The sequence below is a fragment of the Cupressus sempervirens genome, chromosome 9 (genome assembly GCF_028749045.1).
Source record: "Cupressus sempervirens isolate cs-2001-9-10 chromosome 9, ASM2874904v1, whole genome shotgun sequence".
NCBI lineage: Eukaryota > Viridiplantae > Streptophyta > Pinopsida > Cupressales > Cupressaceae > Cupressus > Cupressus sempervirens.
In genome coordinates, this window is record NC_143126.1 from 149,152,164 (window position 1) to 149,169,971 (window position 17,808).

At 36.6% G+C, this 17,808-nt stretch overlaps 1 protein-coding gene across 2 annotated transcripts in view; it reads left to right on the top strand.

Moving 5' to 3' along the window:
• The first annotated feature begins 1,914 nt into the window (after nucleotides 1–1,914).
• Nucleotides 1,915–17,808, top strand: part of LOC149537955 (bystin-like protein) — a 145,904-nt gene continuing 130,010 nt past the window's right edge. For both annotated transcript variants that reach the window (XM_089799361.1, XM_089799362.1), the window contains exon 1: nucleotides 1,915–2,495. In XM_089799361.1, coding sequence (XP_089655487.1) covers nucleotides 2,334–2,495 — 162 coding nt within the window. In that variant the 5' untranslated portion in view covers nucleotides 1,915–2,333. The remainder of the gene's footprint in view (nucleotides 2,496–17,808) is intronic.

Consider the following 17,808-nt stretch of genomic DNA (forward strand, 5'->3'; position numbering starts at 1 on the left):
ATGCAATTTGTAGGTATTAAGAAGAATTCCCAAAAATTAATCATCACATCCCTTCTCTAGCTAAAGCACAAGGGACAAATACATTTTTTAAAGTTTTATAGAAGTAGGGGTTTCGACTTACATACAAAGCAACTGAATTGCTTAACAAAATATCATGTGCTTGCACACTGTAAATCACAAACATTTTGACATAATACCATGATACTAGTTGAGAGGCATGGCCAAAGAGTGAGTTGATTGAATGCTTTGGTAAACATACAAGCAATGTGGATGCCCTGACTATACACATAAAGTGTTTGATTAAATTCCTTGAAGCAACAACAACTCATAGAATGAAATGATTGCAACCTGTGCATAAAATGTTTTTTGAGAAGGCCTTAGGATCTTTGAATTTTTTGAAAAATTAACCAAGAAATTATTAATAAATTAAAACAAATATAAATTAAAATAAAAAATAAAAAATATAAACTTAAGCTTATTCCAATTCCAGTTTTGTACAACCAAACAAGGGAAATTAACATATTCCCAATCAAATTTTAGGTAAACCAAACGGGATTGGAATTACCGTTTCCCATTCCCATTCCCATTCCCATTCCCATTCCTGTTCCTAATTTCAATTCTAGTTTCCAATTCCTATGCCTACAACGAAACAGACCCTATGGAATTAATCCCAATCCTTGCATGAGTTTGAGTGCCATGTGAAGGCAGTGTCATCCAAATAGGACAAGAGAAAATGTGACGAGATTCCCAACTAGTGGTTAAACAAGATGGAAGGTCATCGTAAAACATGGAGCATCGAGCTCACTAGTGGAAAGGTAATATATAAAGTTATTCTCCTTATTAACATATACGAGTTTTCCTAATATTATAATATAATATTTAGTAAAGGCTATATGTATGTGTGGTAATATTGTGTGTGTGTGTGTGTGTGTGAGAGAGAGAGAGAGAGAGAGAGAGATTTTAATGCAATAAATAATTATTTTCAATTATGATAGAAATATCTAACACAACGAAAAGTTAAATAGAAAGATGTATATGATCCAAGGGTATCTTGGTAGAGTTTATATGATCTAAGGAAGTTTGGTGGAGGGCATTCATTTCAAATGTCATAATAAGATGCAAGCTATGTTGGCGAAGGGCATTCATTCAAATGTCATAATACAATTGAAGTTATGCTTGGTGGAGAACATTCGTTATGAATGTTAATATGGATAATTATTGAATGATACATGTCCACATGCAGTAAATGATGAAATATTTAGTTAGATTTATTACGATCTTACAATTATTACTATCCTAGTCTAATCCTAATGGTGAGGACATTACAATACTTTAACCATAGTGGATAAATTTGAAAAAATAATCATACAACATATTTATAGGGAGGTAATAGAGATGTAGATGTTTTAGCTAATAAGGGAGAAGATAGAGAGGAGATTTTACTTAGAATAGTTAACTTGATAGCTATTATTCAGAGATTTGCTTAAGGTTATTGTCAATTTCTAATAGTTAGTTTTATGAGTGATTGGTCACCTTTGTAATTTACCAATATTTCTAGGCAAAAGCCTATAACACAATGGTAAATTATGAGCCTTTGAAAGGTCTTGGGTCCGAGTCTACTCAAACTTAATAAATAATAATAATAAATCTCAACTTGACCTCTAACTCAACCAAAAAAGAAAAGAAAAGTATTTACATATTTTACACAATTTTTCTCTAACTATAAATATACAAATATTCCAATGACTCACAATTAAATTTTTTAAACTATTAAAATACAATAAATTTAAATAATAATTTTTATATTCACTTGCAAATACATCTAAAAATAAAAAAAAATAAAAATTAGAAACTATAATTTGCTATTATTTTATATTAAATATATAATACTTGATAAGTAGTTGATACTCGCCTAGGAAAGCCGTGAAGGGTTTGCAGCATGAAGCCCTAAAACGAATCCAAAGGTGACAGGCGAGTATACAAGGGTTTTGGAAGATATAGGTAGCTGATGCTGCTCCTGACCAAATCTTCGCAAGAGACTGCAGGAATTGTGAAAGGAGCTTAGACCCTTGGCGGTGCAGTACATCTGCCATTTTTTTGCAGGCGAGGCCTCAATTATTATTCTCTCTAGCAACACATCTTATGTTTACGATCACTCTACCCGTCACTCACCATTATTTGAATCCAGCTTCGAAAATCTCATGGCTCTTTTAAAATTGCTATTAGGGCCTCTATAGATCCCCTAAATTTCGGAAATATTTAAGAAAATTCAGGAACTCGGGTGAATACCATTCTAAAGTTATTGTCTTGGGTATCGAGAAGGGCACATCAAAATGGTTCCAGAAAATGTTTCGTCTAGAAATAAGAAGAAGAGAAAGAATCCGGACGGTTCAGCAAAGCACTTGTTTACACTTGGACAGGAAATGGATGAACATTTTGATAAGCCTCGCAAGCAACGTCCTAGTAAAGTTCACAAGCAACAGGAAAATGAAGAGGTATAAAAATATATTTGCATTATCATATATTTGATCTTATATGAACCACCCATTTTATAATTCTCAAGGTGCCACATATATTGGTTTACTCATGAGTGGTTCGTTTTGGAAACGAAAATCATTTGCAGAAAACAATTTGTTTGAGTAATTTTATCAGGATATACCCATCCCGCATAGTCCAAAAGAGTTCAATAGACAAACATAACCAGAGAGAATCAGGTTTGCCACATCAATCACGTCATATTCAGTTATGAAGTTCTAATATATAGAGGTTCTAAAATAAAACGTGTCCTGCTTTCAAACTGGTTGCTAATACCTGCATAAATAACAGCTTATTCTAGGAACATAAACAATTATCAAATAGACGATTCTTCATCGTTGAACTTCTGGTACAAAAAGAAGGAAATTATAAAACTGGACACCGTCTCAGCAAACAACAATGCACAGCAGAATATTAAATAATATAACTCCACTGAACATACTAAAGAACATGATTTTTTTTTAATATGATGCAGTAGATAGCAGTCCGCAGACAGAAGCCTTCGTAAGAAAACAAATAGCACAAAAGAGAAAAACAGTATGGCCCTGCGAAAAAACATAAGTGCTCATTACAAAGAATAATACAAAGACCTGTATGCAGCCGGATAGAGTTTACCAAAATGATGGTGATCAGAGTGGGAGGTGGAGCGAATGCGTGTCTTCATAACACAATGCAGTGACAAAATAAACATTAATGCCGTCAATTTCCCTATTAGTGCTTAACTTGCAAGCACGCATCTTTCCCCTTAATCTTTCAAAATTTTCTATTGGAATTGCCTTGGTTTTGCAAAACTTCAGTTCAACTTGACATTCATGGACACGATTTCTAGCAAAATGATGATACCTGTGGAAGACAGGATTATGAGTGATAGCAATAGCCAATATATTACAATAACGTGTAATTGTTGATTAATTTTATTTTTACCTTAAATCTTCCATGATTTTTCTCAACCATATTGCTCGACAGGATGCTGAAATTGCAGCAATAGATTCAGCTTTCGTTGATGATAGATAATGATGATTGCCGTTTCCCAAGAATAAGATGTGCCACTTGAATTAATCCTTTCATTGTCAATTAATCCTGCCCAATCACTATCTGTATATCCAACTAAATCATAATCATTTGTAGATGTATACAAAATTCTAAAACTATTTGAATCATGGATACATCTTAGAATCCTTTTCATTGCACCAAAATGAACTGAACTCGGATTCTGTATAAACTGAGAAGCCAAACTAACAACATACATGATATTTGGTCTAGTAGCTGTAAGATATATAAGACTACCGACTGAAATTTTGGAGAATATTTCATTAGCCTTTTCTGTATCATTATGCTTAATCAAAATCTCTTATTAATGTTCAATAGTGTGTTCATGGATTTGCAATTTCTCCTTCTGAATCTGTCAAGTGAATCATTAGCACATTTCTCTTGCGAAATAAAAATGCCATTTTAAAGTTGTGCCACTACTAACCTAAGAAAATAGAACATCAAACCCAAAATTTTCATTTTTAAATTCATTCTTCATGACACTTCTGAACTCATCTGTTGAATCATAACAATGTTTTTGTGTAAATCAAATCATCACCTATAGACAAATTATGACTAAATCACATTACTTTGGAATTTCAGACATAGAGGCTTATTTTCTCTCCTTTTGAAATTGATCTATAGCCATCTATCCGACTCTACTGTGCTCTAGGTACCTAATTGAGCTCATAAAATGCCTTATTTGACATGTAGACTTTTCTGTTCTTGTTCTACAATCTCATATTGTGGTGGTTGTTCTTCGTGTAGATAACCATTCAAAAACGTTGTTTTAATGCCAAATTGGTAACCCCCACTTGTATGCATTGCTAATACCAAAATTCAACTTATGGTGTCTAATCTAGCAATGATAGAATATGTTTTTTGTGTAATTGGTAACTAGTAACTATTGCCTATCAATTTCATTGGCTTTGTTTTTGGTTTTGTAGATCCATTTTAGTCCAATAATTTCTTTTTTAGGTGGAAGATTAACTAGCTTCCATGTTTCATTCTTTTCAATGGAAACAATTTCTACATTCATGGCTTTAATCCATACTTCTTGCTTTGCATTGTCAAATTGTCTTGGTTCAATTTGAAAATGGGAGAACATAGCAAAATTTATACTTGAATGAAGACCAGTAGTACCGTAAAAATCTGCTTAATTTTTTTTACCTTTCTCAAAGGAGTGTTAGAATATGATGCTGATGCTATAGTAGTTGTTGTCATTGATGTTGACATATCCAATGCGTAGATGTGGATTGAATGTTTTGGTGATCCGATATAGTGTGGTCCGAATGATGTACCATAAATAATTCTTTAGCTGTGTCAGTGTTGGTCCCATTTCTCTTGCAACATGATGTGGCTCATTTGTTTGGGTTTGATCTAATCAGGAAAGTGTTAGCATGAATGCTGATGGTATTCCTTTGGGGGAGTATCCTAAGCATTGGAGAGTATTGTTATGTTGCATTCATGACTGTGTTTGTCATTGATGTCAACATAGGAGTAAGTCTGTGAAGACTGGTAGAATAACAAACAAAGATTGTACTTATACATAAAGAGTTTTGATGTACAAGTGAAGCATGTTTAAGGACATGTACCTTGCGTCCTGATGACGAGGTTAAATGCGCAGAGTCTAAGTCGAAGATGTATGGAAGCTATAAGTGATTCACAGAGAGCAGTGCAGAGATAGAGTGCATGGAGAGCAGTTTCTGATGATCCTATTATGTTTTCAAGCAAAGATATAATTTGGTGATGTGCGGTCAGCCAATGACAGAAAATAGTTGGATGATGATGTCAAAAAGTGCGCAGGTCCTGAAGTCGCACGTGTGAAGTTTTGTATATACTGTGAGCTAACAGTGCTATTGTAATTGTGAATTAATTAATTATCTTATTATAATTAATTGGGAAAGCCTCAAGGCCGACTCAAGGAATTATTTTGAAGAAAAGGTATAAAGGAAAGAAGTTTTCCTTGTTTGTAAAATATAGAAGTGCGAAAAGGAGCAGAGTGTTTGGTGAATGCGAATAAGCGATCCAAGGGATTATTGGATGTAGGGTTTGTGATCTGGTATCAAGATCAGAAGGAACAAAAGTCTGGTTGATAGGACAAAGAAAGAGGAAGTAGTATTCAAATCTATTATTTTGCAAGGAATTATATAGAGATCATTTGGACAGTGGGTTCATTGGTCTTGCCCTTGGATAGTGGGTCCATTTGCCTTCCACAACTCCTAACAGGGTTGGAATCTCCTAACAAGGATTCAAAGTCTCCTAACAAGGACTGATAGACTCCTAACATGGTCCATCCTCTAACAAGGAATATTTATATTATTACATCATCTTGTGGGTACCATCCCCACCGGGGTTTTCTCTCTGATGAAGGGTTTGTCTAGTTAACATATCTGGTGTTATTGTGGTTTCTGATTATAGTGTTCACTTGGTTAAGTTTGATTAAGGTTGATATTTGTGATAATAGTTGTATAACTAATTCACCCCCCTCCCTCTCAGTTATATTGGTGGACTATATATTCTAACAATTGGTATCAAAGTATCATGTCCTTGAAGAAAAAGCTTAATAGCTTTAGGAGATCAATGGCGAGTCATTTTAGAAACAATAGTCCCAAGTCAGATAGAGAAAATTTCGACACACAGAAGCTAGATATTCTGAGTGAGTTATCAGATATGTGTAAAGAAAAGTTTGAAGCATTTGAGAAATTTAAGATATTCAAGAATAGAGTTGAGAATGAATCCGGTGTTAATATAAAATGTTTGAGATCAGAAAGAGGAGAAGAGTTTACCTCTAGAGAGTTTAATATGTTTTGTGAAGTGAATGGAATCAAGAGCTAGTTGTCTTCACCCAAGACACTTGAGCATAATGGAATTGTTGAAAGAAGAAACAGATCAGTAGTAGAGGCATCAAGAGCAATGATGTTTGAAAATAATGTATCCAAGACATTTTGGAGAGAAGCAGTTAATACAACAGTGTACACTATGAACAAATTACATATTAGAAAAGGTATGGATAAGACTCTTTATGTATTATGATTTGATCATTCACCCTCAATGATGTATATCAGAATCTTTGGAAGCAAATGTTATATAAAGAGAGATGATGATATTGGTAAGTTTGATTAAAGAAGTGATGAAGGTATGTTTGTTGGCTATTCATTGAAAAGTAAAGCTTACAGATGTTCTAACCATGGAATTAAGACTATAGTTGAATGTGCAAATGGAAAAAATTGATGAAAAGTTTGGAATTAAGGAAAAGATGATGGATTACAATTTTGATGAAGAGGATAACACTGGAATTTTTAGACAGAATGTAAATGTTTTCTTTGAGACTAATAATGATCTACAAAATGATGTGCGAATTGTTGAGAAAAGAGGAGAAAGATCTGAACCAAGGGAAGAGATAAGAGTTGAGTTAGCAACTCCTACCTCTAATAGAAATCTGACAAAGAATCACCCTCCAGAGCAGAGAATTGGAAGTAAAGACAAAGGAGTGATGACAAGAAACAAAGTTAATGTAGAGATATGTTTGATTTCTCAAGTTGAACCTCAGATTGCAAATGAAGCCTCTAAAGATGATCAGTGGATTCAAGCAATGGAGGAAGAATTAGATCATATTGTGAAGAATGAAACATGAGAAATAGTTCCAAGGCCTAAAGACAAGAATGTTATTTGGAACGAAGTGGGTATTCAGAAACAAGACGAATGAACAAGGCAAAGTAGTAAGAAACAAGGCTAGACTTGTGTGCAAAAGATATTCACAGCAAGAAGGAATAGACTATAAAGAGACATATGCCCTTGTAGCCAGAATGGAAGTAGTAAGAATGTTCTTGGCTTATGTAGCGAACAAGAAACTCAAAGTGTATCAGATGGATGTAAAATCAACCTTTCTGAATGGAGAACTTGAAGAAGAGGTATACATTGAGCAGCTTGAAGGATTCCCTCTGACAAAAGAAAAAGATATGGTATGCAGATTGAAGAAATCACTATATGGTTTGAAGCAAGCACCTAGAACTTGGTATGCAATGTTGGACAACTATTTGGAAAAGCTTGGATTTGCTAAAGGTATGACAAATAGTAACTTGTACTTGAAAGAAATAGAGAATGGTTTTTTGATAATAGTAATATTTGTTGATGACATAATATTTGGAGATAATGATAAAGCAAGTGATAAGTTTGCTGAAGAAATGAATAATGAGTTTGAGATGAGTATGATAGGAGAAATGAAGTTTTTCCTAGGTTTGCAAATTGTGCAAAACAATGATAGCATTTTCATTTCATAAGCTAAGTATTTGAAAGACTTGTTGAAAAAAATTGACTTGGAAAGTTGTAAGTTTGTTGGTACACCAATGATAATTGGTCACAAGTTATCTAGCAAAGATGAGACACTTACAGTTGAGCAGAAGTATAGATCCATGATTGGAGGTTTGCAATATCTGACTCAAACTAGACCAGATATAGCAAATGCAGTTGGGATTGTAGCTAGATTTCAAGCTGATCCTAAGGAGTATCACTATGCAACAGTAAAGGATATTTAGATATTTGAAGGGGACATTAGATTATGGAATATGGTATGACAGATCGAGTGATTTTACTCTACACGCATATATTGATGTAGATTGGGCAGGCAATATGGATGACAGAAAGAGTACCAATGGTGGAGCATTCTTTTTTGGAGGAAGATTGGTTTCTTGGCTAAGCAAGAAACAAGATTGTATCTCGCAGAGCACAGCTGAAACAGAGTATGTAGCAGCAATAAATAATTGTAATCAAATGATGTGGATGAAGCAAATGCTGAAAGACATTAGGATAGAATTTTTAGAACTTGTTATCATATACTGTGGTGACACAAGTACAGTGCGTATGTCTAAGAATCCTTTATTGCATTCTAAGACTAAGCATATATCTATTAAGTATCATGTTTTGAGAGAGAAAGTAGTAGAAAAAGAGATTAGATTGGAGTATGTGTGTACTAAAGATCAGATTGCAGATATCTTTACAAAGCCCTTACCTATAGATACATTTGAGTACTTGAGAGGTATGCTTGGGGTTACGCCCCTGCCTACTTCAGAGTAGACGATGCAGAGATTGCATCAGTCCAGTGGTACATAACACCATTATTTGACTGGACTGAATGCTGATGCTTCCTGTATGGGGGAGTATCTGTGATGAGTAGAGTCACCAAGGACTCTTGGTATTTTGTAGTGAACAATGTCTTTGGACACTTGAGCTGGTTAATGTCTCTTGAGCAGCAATTGACATAATGAGGTCTTTGTTATTGATGTCAATGGGGGAGAAGAGTGCATGAAAAACATCTCCTAAGCGTGTATGGGGGAGAAGAGTGTCCTAAGTGTGTATGGGGGAGAAGAGTGTCCTAAGTGTGTATGGGGGAGAAGAATGCACAAAAATCTCTACTTTATTAGGGAGATTTAGAAAGATTAATGAATATCTCTATGGGGGAGATATATAGCATGAAGATATAGAACAAGCCATGTTCCAGAGGATTCTTAGATTTGATTGATGAAGAGGATTTTAAAAGATGAGGATAGCATCAATAACAACGGAGTATTGTTTGGTATTCTTGGAACTTGGATGTTTTTCATCTATGTTACCATCAATGCCAAAGGGGAAGATTGTTAGCATGAATGCTGATGATATTCCTTTGGGGGAGTATTCTAAGCATTGGAGAGTATTGATTTGTTGCATTCATGACTGTGTTTGTCATTGATGTCAACATAGCAGTAAGTCTGTGAAGACTGGCAAAATAGCAGATAGAGATCGTACTTGTACAGATAGAGTTTTGATGTACAAGTGAAGTGCTTTTTAAGGACATGTTGTACCTTGTGTCTTGATGACGAGGTTAAATGCACAGAGTCTAAGTCGAAGACGTATGGAGCTATAAGTGATTTATAGAGAGTAGTCCAGAGATAGAGTGCATGGAAAGCAATTTCTAATGATCCTATTATATCTTCAGGTAGAGATATAATTTGGTGATGTGCGGTCAGCGAGTGGCAAAAGACAGAGTGTTTGGTGAATGTGAGTAAGCGATCCAACGGATTATTGGATGTAGAGTGTTGTGAGGTTCTCACACCATCGCCCCAAAATTTTGGGAACCCCCCTTTTATTTTAATCGCCTCGGCAAATTTTGGATTGCCCAAAATTTTTGAGTTTTGAAAATTTCACGCCTTGGCACCTTTAGGACAAATGTGGGGAGGCTTAGCTTATTTTCACCCGTTTCATCTTGATTTTCCAGAGCCACTAATTTCATCCTTAGGCCGAACAAAATTTTAAAGAGCAATATTTGGCAGGATAAAATTGTAAATTTGTACTTAGATGTTCTCTTTTGAAAATCTGGATATATAAATGTGTAAATTAAAAAAAAATCTTTTAAAAGATTTTTTTTTTTTACTAAAGTTAAGTTTTGGAAAATCTCAAATTTTTCTTTGGTGAAGATTTTAGTTTTGTTGAAATGGGGCTAAATGGCAAAAAATCGATTTTTGGTTCTAGATGCAATTTTTTTTTTTTTTTTTGGTATAGCAAAATCGATTTAGAGAGAAATGGCAAAAAATTGGCTTTAATAGATTAAAATTGCCTTGAAAGCTTTTTACCTTTAATGAAATTGATAATTGAATATTGAAAAAATGGCTTTTGGGTAGCCAAAATCGAAATTTAATGACGTATTAATTACTAAACCCTCATTTAAATGGAAATATTTAACATCCTCAAGGCATTATTTAATTTCTTTTTTTTGCAATTTGGAGCTAAATGGCAATTTAAAGTGCAATTTTCCTTTTGGCAAAATTAAATTTTGAGCTAGGTATTTAATTATGGGCCATGACTTTGATTTAATTTTTGTTTTTTGTCTCCTCTAGGACCAAGTCGGCTGGCTTAGAGGAGGTAAGAAATTGGGTATAAGAGGAGGCCTCTCTCCCATTTCTTCCTCACACTTCTCTCCTCTCCATGCTTTGGCGAATTTCTCCTAAGGAGCAGATTTTTGGTGTTTGAAGATTAAGTTTTAAGGCAGATTTTCTCATTGCTTTGGCGAATTTCTCTTGTGAGCAGATTTTTTGGTACTTGGGTGATTTTGTGGAAGGCAGTTTTCTTGCATTTGTTGGGCGATTTTGCTTGCTTTTAGCCATTTTTGGTGCTTGGCGATTTCTCAAGAGGGCAGTTTTTTGCAGTATTTGGTGATTTTTTTCCTCCTTTTGTGGGCTGCGATTTGTGCCCTAGGTGACATTTGTGGGCAAATTGGAGACTTCCCATGCTTGGATGAAGTGATTTGAGGGCAGAATTTTCCACTTTTAGCATTTTTTTGAGGCAGATCTGATTTATGTGACATGGGCGATTTATGAGAAGGTCTGATTTTTCCTCTATTTGGGACTGCATTCTTTATATCAGACTTAGGTGATTTTGGTGGGTGAAGAGATGCATATGGAAGTCTGATTTTTGCTTTGTGGGCAAGTGTTGGATAGCTTTAAAGATTTAAATTTCTGATTTGCAAAGGGATTTGAAGTTCTTGAGGTCTTGTCCTAGGTTCCGAAAAGTCACTGTAACATTATTGGTTAAGGTGAATTTTCATCATCTAGAGTTGCAAGGGGTCCTTAAGCTGACATCCTTTTTTTGTTCTAGTCTAAAGATTGCTCCTCTTGGTTCTTCTTGCCTTCTGGTCCACCACTCTACCATCTCGTAATAGGGCGACGAGCATGGAGGATGTTAGTGCGAGTAAGAATCCCAAGCGGGCAATCACTAAGAAAGACAAAGAGGATATGATGCCTAAAATTCCCTTCTTCTCGAAAATGAAGAGAATAACCAACACCAATATCGATATAGTGGACATGATACGGATGAGGGACAAACTAAAGGAAGGACAATCCCCCTTGGCAAAAAGGATATACAAGAGCGGAATTGTACATGCGGCGGCTTTTTCTCCCACATTGCCCTGTCCAGAATTGATTGTGGAATGTGCATCCAGATTTGAACTAAACAGTAAATCCATCATTTTTGATGAAGGGAAGAGAGTGTTGGCCAGCATTGGCGAACAAGCAATCGAAGAAACATTCAACATTCCCTAGTACAAGGGCATGACCGTTGTGATGATGGACCAAGCAACTAAATCATTTCAAGATAACCAAGAGGCCTATTACACGCATCTAAAGCAAAATTGGATACGCGAGGGAAAGAAAGGAGTTAACAGATCATCGAGGTTCACAATGGCAGATTTCAAACCAAAATATGGTGATCTCGTTGTTCTGCTTAGTCGGATCATGGGCCTAGCTCAAGGGATGCAATTTGAAAACTGGATGTACTTCTCCATTGATGAGATCGAGAAAGGGAAAAGAAGGTTTGATTGGGCCAAGATCATAAGTGAGAACTTAGAATTGCAACTCAGAACCATGCAAAACCAAAGGCAATTCTACATGGGCTCCTATTTGTTCTACCTAATTGCTAGATTGTACAAGAGTGTGGGACTTAAGGCCTTAGGAGAAGTTGGTAGCGGATCGGGACAATATTTGGTACATGAATGCTATCCGTAGCTCCATTTGCACAACAACAAGGATTACAAGATATTTTGTGATGCCTTCGCTATGAAGACAGTAAGGGTACTACAAGGGACACCTGCTAAGAGACTTTCACCAGAAGCAGAAGAAAGAATTAAAAGGTATGGGAGTTGGTTCATCCAATTTTCGCAGTTTACATACATTAGAGTGGTAGGAAGTACAGTTTGTCCTAAGAGGCTTCCATGGTACCCACCGGACAAGGTAGTTTGTTAGAATTGGTTAGGCAACTTGAGCATTGTGATAGAATAATGAGAAACGAAGGGAAAACAAGCATTTCGTTCTCAATCGTAATTGGCAATGATAGTTGCCCAAATCGGGCCTCCTTTGAAGCCGCAGAGAAGGAATTGGAATGGTATCATCTAGGATGGTACAAAGCAAGGCAATGATTTGATCCTTATGGTCTTATCAAGGTATCTCATGGAAATGAATTCAAGCATGTTCTGGGCCAACGCCAAAGATGACTTTCATGTGAGAAAGCTACCTTTCTCAAGGCTGTCGATGAACATGATGAGGGCTATTAGATGGAGAGGCCTCGATATTCAGGATCAACTGAAGGATGATGGAAATGTGTTGAGAGAAGACTATGATACAGTAGAAGGAACAAAATTGAATCCAGTGGATTGGGATGACCATCAGGATCCTTCCTTGGAAGTAGTCACAAGGGCAGTGGATTTACATACCGAGTCGTGGTATAATGAAGGACTAAGGAAGCTACAAAGACAAAGGATTCCCCTTACCTATGAGATGATGAAGCCAAAAGAGAGACAAGCAGAATCAGTCGAACAAAGAAATGAAGGAAATAGCCAGCAACAGGAAATGATTAGAAATAGCAAGAAGAAAGTTTTGGAGGTAGAGAAGGGCAAAGAACATCGAGAGCCTCCAGCCAAGAGACAGCATGCAGCGCCATCAAGAGAGAGTATAATTGAGGCTAGAAGCCAAGAGGTCAATTCAAATGATAAAGGGGCCGCAGTGGAGGTGAGCTCTGATTCGGAATCAAGTGGCTATAGTGAAAGCACCACGTACTCCCCTCTCTTGGAGAACCAACAAGGAAATGATATGGAAGAAACTGGTAGAGAAGAAGATGGACTGATCAACATCGAGGCAATAAGTCAAGAACCCAAGGCTGTTGGTGATGCTTTGTTAGTCGAACCAAATCCAGATTTGGGGAGATGCACTGCACCACTATGGTTAAGACATATGCTTATGCCAAGAAGTGAGGTGGTAACGGCCCATACAGCTGAGGACATCCAAGGGTTAATGGAAAAGGGTGATAGCGAGAACCAAAAACAAATGGCAAGAATGGTGGCAAGGGTAATCAGGAGCGACAATGATGGTCACCGAAAGGTTCAGATTTCTATTCCAATAGTCAACAAGGCAGTGAATGAGATTGTGGCCCAAGAGTATGAGATAGTGGAACATAACTTGGGAAGGAATACAGATGATATGGAGTGTGAGGAGGTCCAGGAAGGTATAGCATCAATCAGAGAAGGTTAAGGAAGGCAAATGAAAGGATAGTAAAGTTGGAGGTCGAGAACAAATATTGGAGAGATAGCTAGCCCATCCAATAGTTGCACCAGGCAGCCCTTCCTCAAGACAACGGGAGCAATTCAGGAGAGATATCAGCTCAGCTACACGAAGTCAGGGATTGGATCCATGATACAATCCAAGATGGGCGAAATTTCTTGCCTTCCTTCATCTTGACATTCCAGTCATTAGTGGCCATTAGAGACAAGTTCAGATTATTCGAAGAAGAGTGGAAAGGTTTCCTTCCCATCAGAGATTTGGCTATTCCTAGGCTATAGGCGTTCATTGGGCTACCAGAGGCATATTTGCAAAGAGTTAGGTTGGTTGATGGGGGAGGATTGAGTATAGTTGAATCTTGGTTTGTTGCATTAACTACCAGATTTAGAACACTTGAGGAAATACATAATGAGATTGCACGACATAGTTCGAGCGTTGACATTTCTATTTCAACCATGATGAGCGATGTTGGGGTGGCACTTGATTTTGAGGATTTTAGAGAAGTGAATATCAATGAGACAGATTTTGGATCGAGGTTGGATGAGTTAGGAAAGGTTGCTATTAAGAAAAAGCATTTGGGCACCCTTTCCTCTCTCAGTGCTTTTATTGGATTTGTGAAGGAATATGAGAAGGATCACGAAAGGATACTACAAGCAGCAAGTAGCGTGGTGAAGTCAATGGAACTCAGGGCAAAGCGCACACCTTGTCCTCCTATGGAAGAAGTTAACGAAAGGCTAGCTAAGTTCATTGCCTTAGCTAAGAAAATGAAAGAAAAGGGAAGAGTTATATTAGAAGATCATTTGATGTAAGCCCAAGTGGCAAAATTTCTCTTTCTTCTAGAATAGGAGTAGTGTCTATTTTTGATTGGCCACCATTTTGATGCCGTCTCATTAGTTGCCACTTTTAGACTTTTTTCATTGGTCCATTGATGAGGTGACAACTTCTCATTGGCCGATGGGGGTGGAAACCCTTATTAGGGTTTTGAGGATCCAACTTGGATCGTTGATCTTGTTTTGATCTCCACTGTTCGTTGTATTTCCGGCCCCTATAAAAGGCCATTTGCTCTCATTTGTAAAGGGTTGGAGAAATTGTTGTGAAGATAATACCAAAATTGCTCTCTTTTTCATTGTTGCGATTTGCATGTTAATTAAGAACATTGGGTATTAGTGCATGTTTTCTACTTCCACATAGTTAGATTTCTTTTCAAGTTGTTGAAGCAAATTTTATTTGAAGTTGTTTAAGTGAGGTTAAAGTAGATGCATAGTTGTACGGTAGCTTTGGTAAATGTTTGGTAGGGGTCAATACTAGACCACTAGCATCCTAGCGGCTAGTTGGGAAGCCTTGTGTGGTGAACTAGTTTATTGTTCCTTTGAATCATTGCACTTGTGGAAGTGAGGTTGTTGGTCAGCTTTCATTAGGTTCGATCCCCGTCCATTTGCTAACCTTCCATTCATAGGAGTGGGAGTAGAATAGTAAGTAGCTGGGTAGTTGAAGCTTAGAGAAGCAAGTTAGAGGAGTAAGTTAAGTATTAGAGCACATCCATTCACTTCCCACAATCGTCGCTTTCCCATCAACATCATCCCTGGCAGACACATCCTTCATCACCACCACCATCAACATTATCTGCCACTCGCACATTTCACAAACCGAGCCACCATCACCTTTATCCCACCAAAGTCCAAGTCATTCTCGAAAGAATAGCATAAGGCCGCCTATGTGATTATTAGCAAATCACATCAATAAAACTGAGCGAGTATCCAACGGTGTAAGGAACATTGGAGCTATTGCTTATGTCTTCATAGGTAATAAATTTTCAAGAGAGGAGTTGCATGTTTGATATCCCATATTGAATATTCAAATCCTAATATGTTATGTAAGTGATACAAAACTCACATCAACATAGAGTTCGTGATCTGGTATCAAGATTAGAAGGAGGAGAAGTCCGATTGACGGGACAGAGAAAGAGGAAGGAAGTGCTATTCAAATCTATTATTTTGCAAAGAATTATATAGAGATCATTTGGATAGTCGGTTCATTGGTCTTGCCCTTGAAGCTATTTGGATAGTGGGTCCATCTGCCTTCTACAACTCCTAACATGGTTGGAATCTCTTAATAGGGATTCAAAGTCTTCTAACATGGATTGATATGTATTGAATGTTGTTATAGACTCCTAACAGGGTCCATCCTCTAACAAGGAATATTTATATTAGTACATCATCTTGTGGGTACTATCCCCACTGGGGTTTTCCTTCTAATCAAGGGTTTCCCTAGTTAACATATCTGGTGTTATGTGCATGAGTATCTTGTTGTCGTTTCTGATTATACTGTTCAGTTGTTTAGGTTTGATTAAGGTTGATAATTGTGATAATAGTTGTATAACTAATTCAACCCCCCACCCCCCCTGCCCCCACACCCCCTCAATTATATTGGTGGACTATATATTCTAATAGAAAGTGGTTGTTGTGCTTAGTCCGAGTATTTGCATTGTAACACATAGATCCTATTTGCTGGTTCCAAAGATCTCAATGATGGTGTAGTGTGCTGCTATGAAGTGAGACATGTTGCGTTGAGCGAGATGGTCCACATTTCATTCCTTACCACAAGGAAAATATTTTAACCTATTTCAAATTGCATTAGGCTGACTTGATTGTTGGCATGGCATGGTATAAGAGAGTGGCAATTCTATTTGTTGCGATCTATTGGTATGCAAGTAATATGCGAAGTGAATGGGAATCTGACAAGGGAAGATTTATGTATTCATGTATATGTGAGTTCGGGCAATCGGTAGTTGACTGTTATATTATTTATGTGTTGCTAATGATTGGTGATGGTAACTTTAGTGGTGGAATTATTTTTCATTTCTTATATTCTAACATTGAGCCTATTCTTTATTGGTAATGAGCCTATTTATACTGGTAAGCCCCTCTTATCTCTAGGTAGTTAGCCCAACCAGTAGTGAGTCTACCAACAATTAGCAAACCGACATGAGGCCTTTTTAAAAAACATCTGAATCAGTGTTCATTTATGAGAGTTAGCTTCTCTGTGGTTTTTCCCATCTTGGGTTTCTACATAAATTCTAGTGTTTATGGTGTTGATGTTTTGTGCTTTCATATTCATATCTGTTAGAAGTTTCTATTTGCCTTAAGTGTTCACCAAGTTAATAAATGTCAAGGAAGTCATTTGAAAATAATTGATTCAACCCTCCTGTTACTCAACTTGTTGAACAATTAGTATCAGAGCTTTAGTTGTGTGGAAGGAGCTTAATTGCTCGAGGAGGATCCGATGGCACACAAATTGAACATTCCTATGTTTGATGGATCCGATTCCAATTCATGGAAAGAGTAGATGAGACGATACATGATTTCAATAAGTTACTCTACTAGGAAGAATGTGGAGATGAAGTATGTTGCACCTCAAAATGGCTTTATAATACTCAAGTTGTTATTTCAGCTTATGAGGAGGGTATTCAATTTTTAGTGATTTATAAAAATTTGAGTTAGCTAAGGTTATTTCATTAAAGATTACTTATGAAGTTTGGGAAAAGTTTGAAAGAAAGTTATGAAGGGAATGATAGAGCTAAGTTGTCTAAGAAGCTAACTAAGCGTCATTGTGAGAACTTGAGAGTGGAAGAAGGAGAAGATATTAGAAGTTACTTTCAGAGTGTTGACGATGCAGTGGATGAAGTAACAAATCAAGGAGACAATATCACTAATGAAGATGTTATGGAGAAGATCTTGATGTCCTTATCAAAGAGCTATAATAACAAGATCTCAACTATTAAGGAAGATTATGATTCAAAGAATTCTCTAGAGAACAATTGTTTGGCACCCTGATCGTGTTTGAGTTGAGGAAATTTACAAAAGAGAAGAGCATATTTGAGACAACCTTTAAAGCCACAATGACAAAGGAAGATGCAAATGATGATGATTCATATGAGATGGAAGTGAACTTTGCAAGGAAGCCGAAGAAAGGTACTGTCAAATACAAAGGTATGTTACCCCTTAAATGCTTTTGATGTGGAAAGATTGGTCATATAGTTACTAGGTGTATAGAGAAAGGAACTAGGCAGGACTTTAAGAAGTTCAATAAGAAGACTTACTATGTTAATGAAGATGCTAGTATATTAAATTATGATTTAGAACATGACTGTTTATTCTTTGTAGAA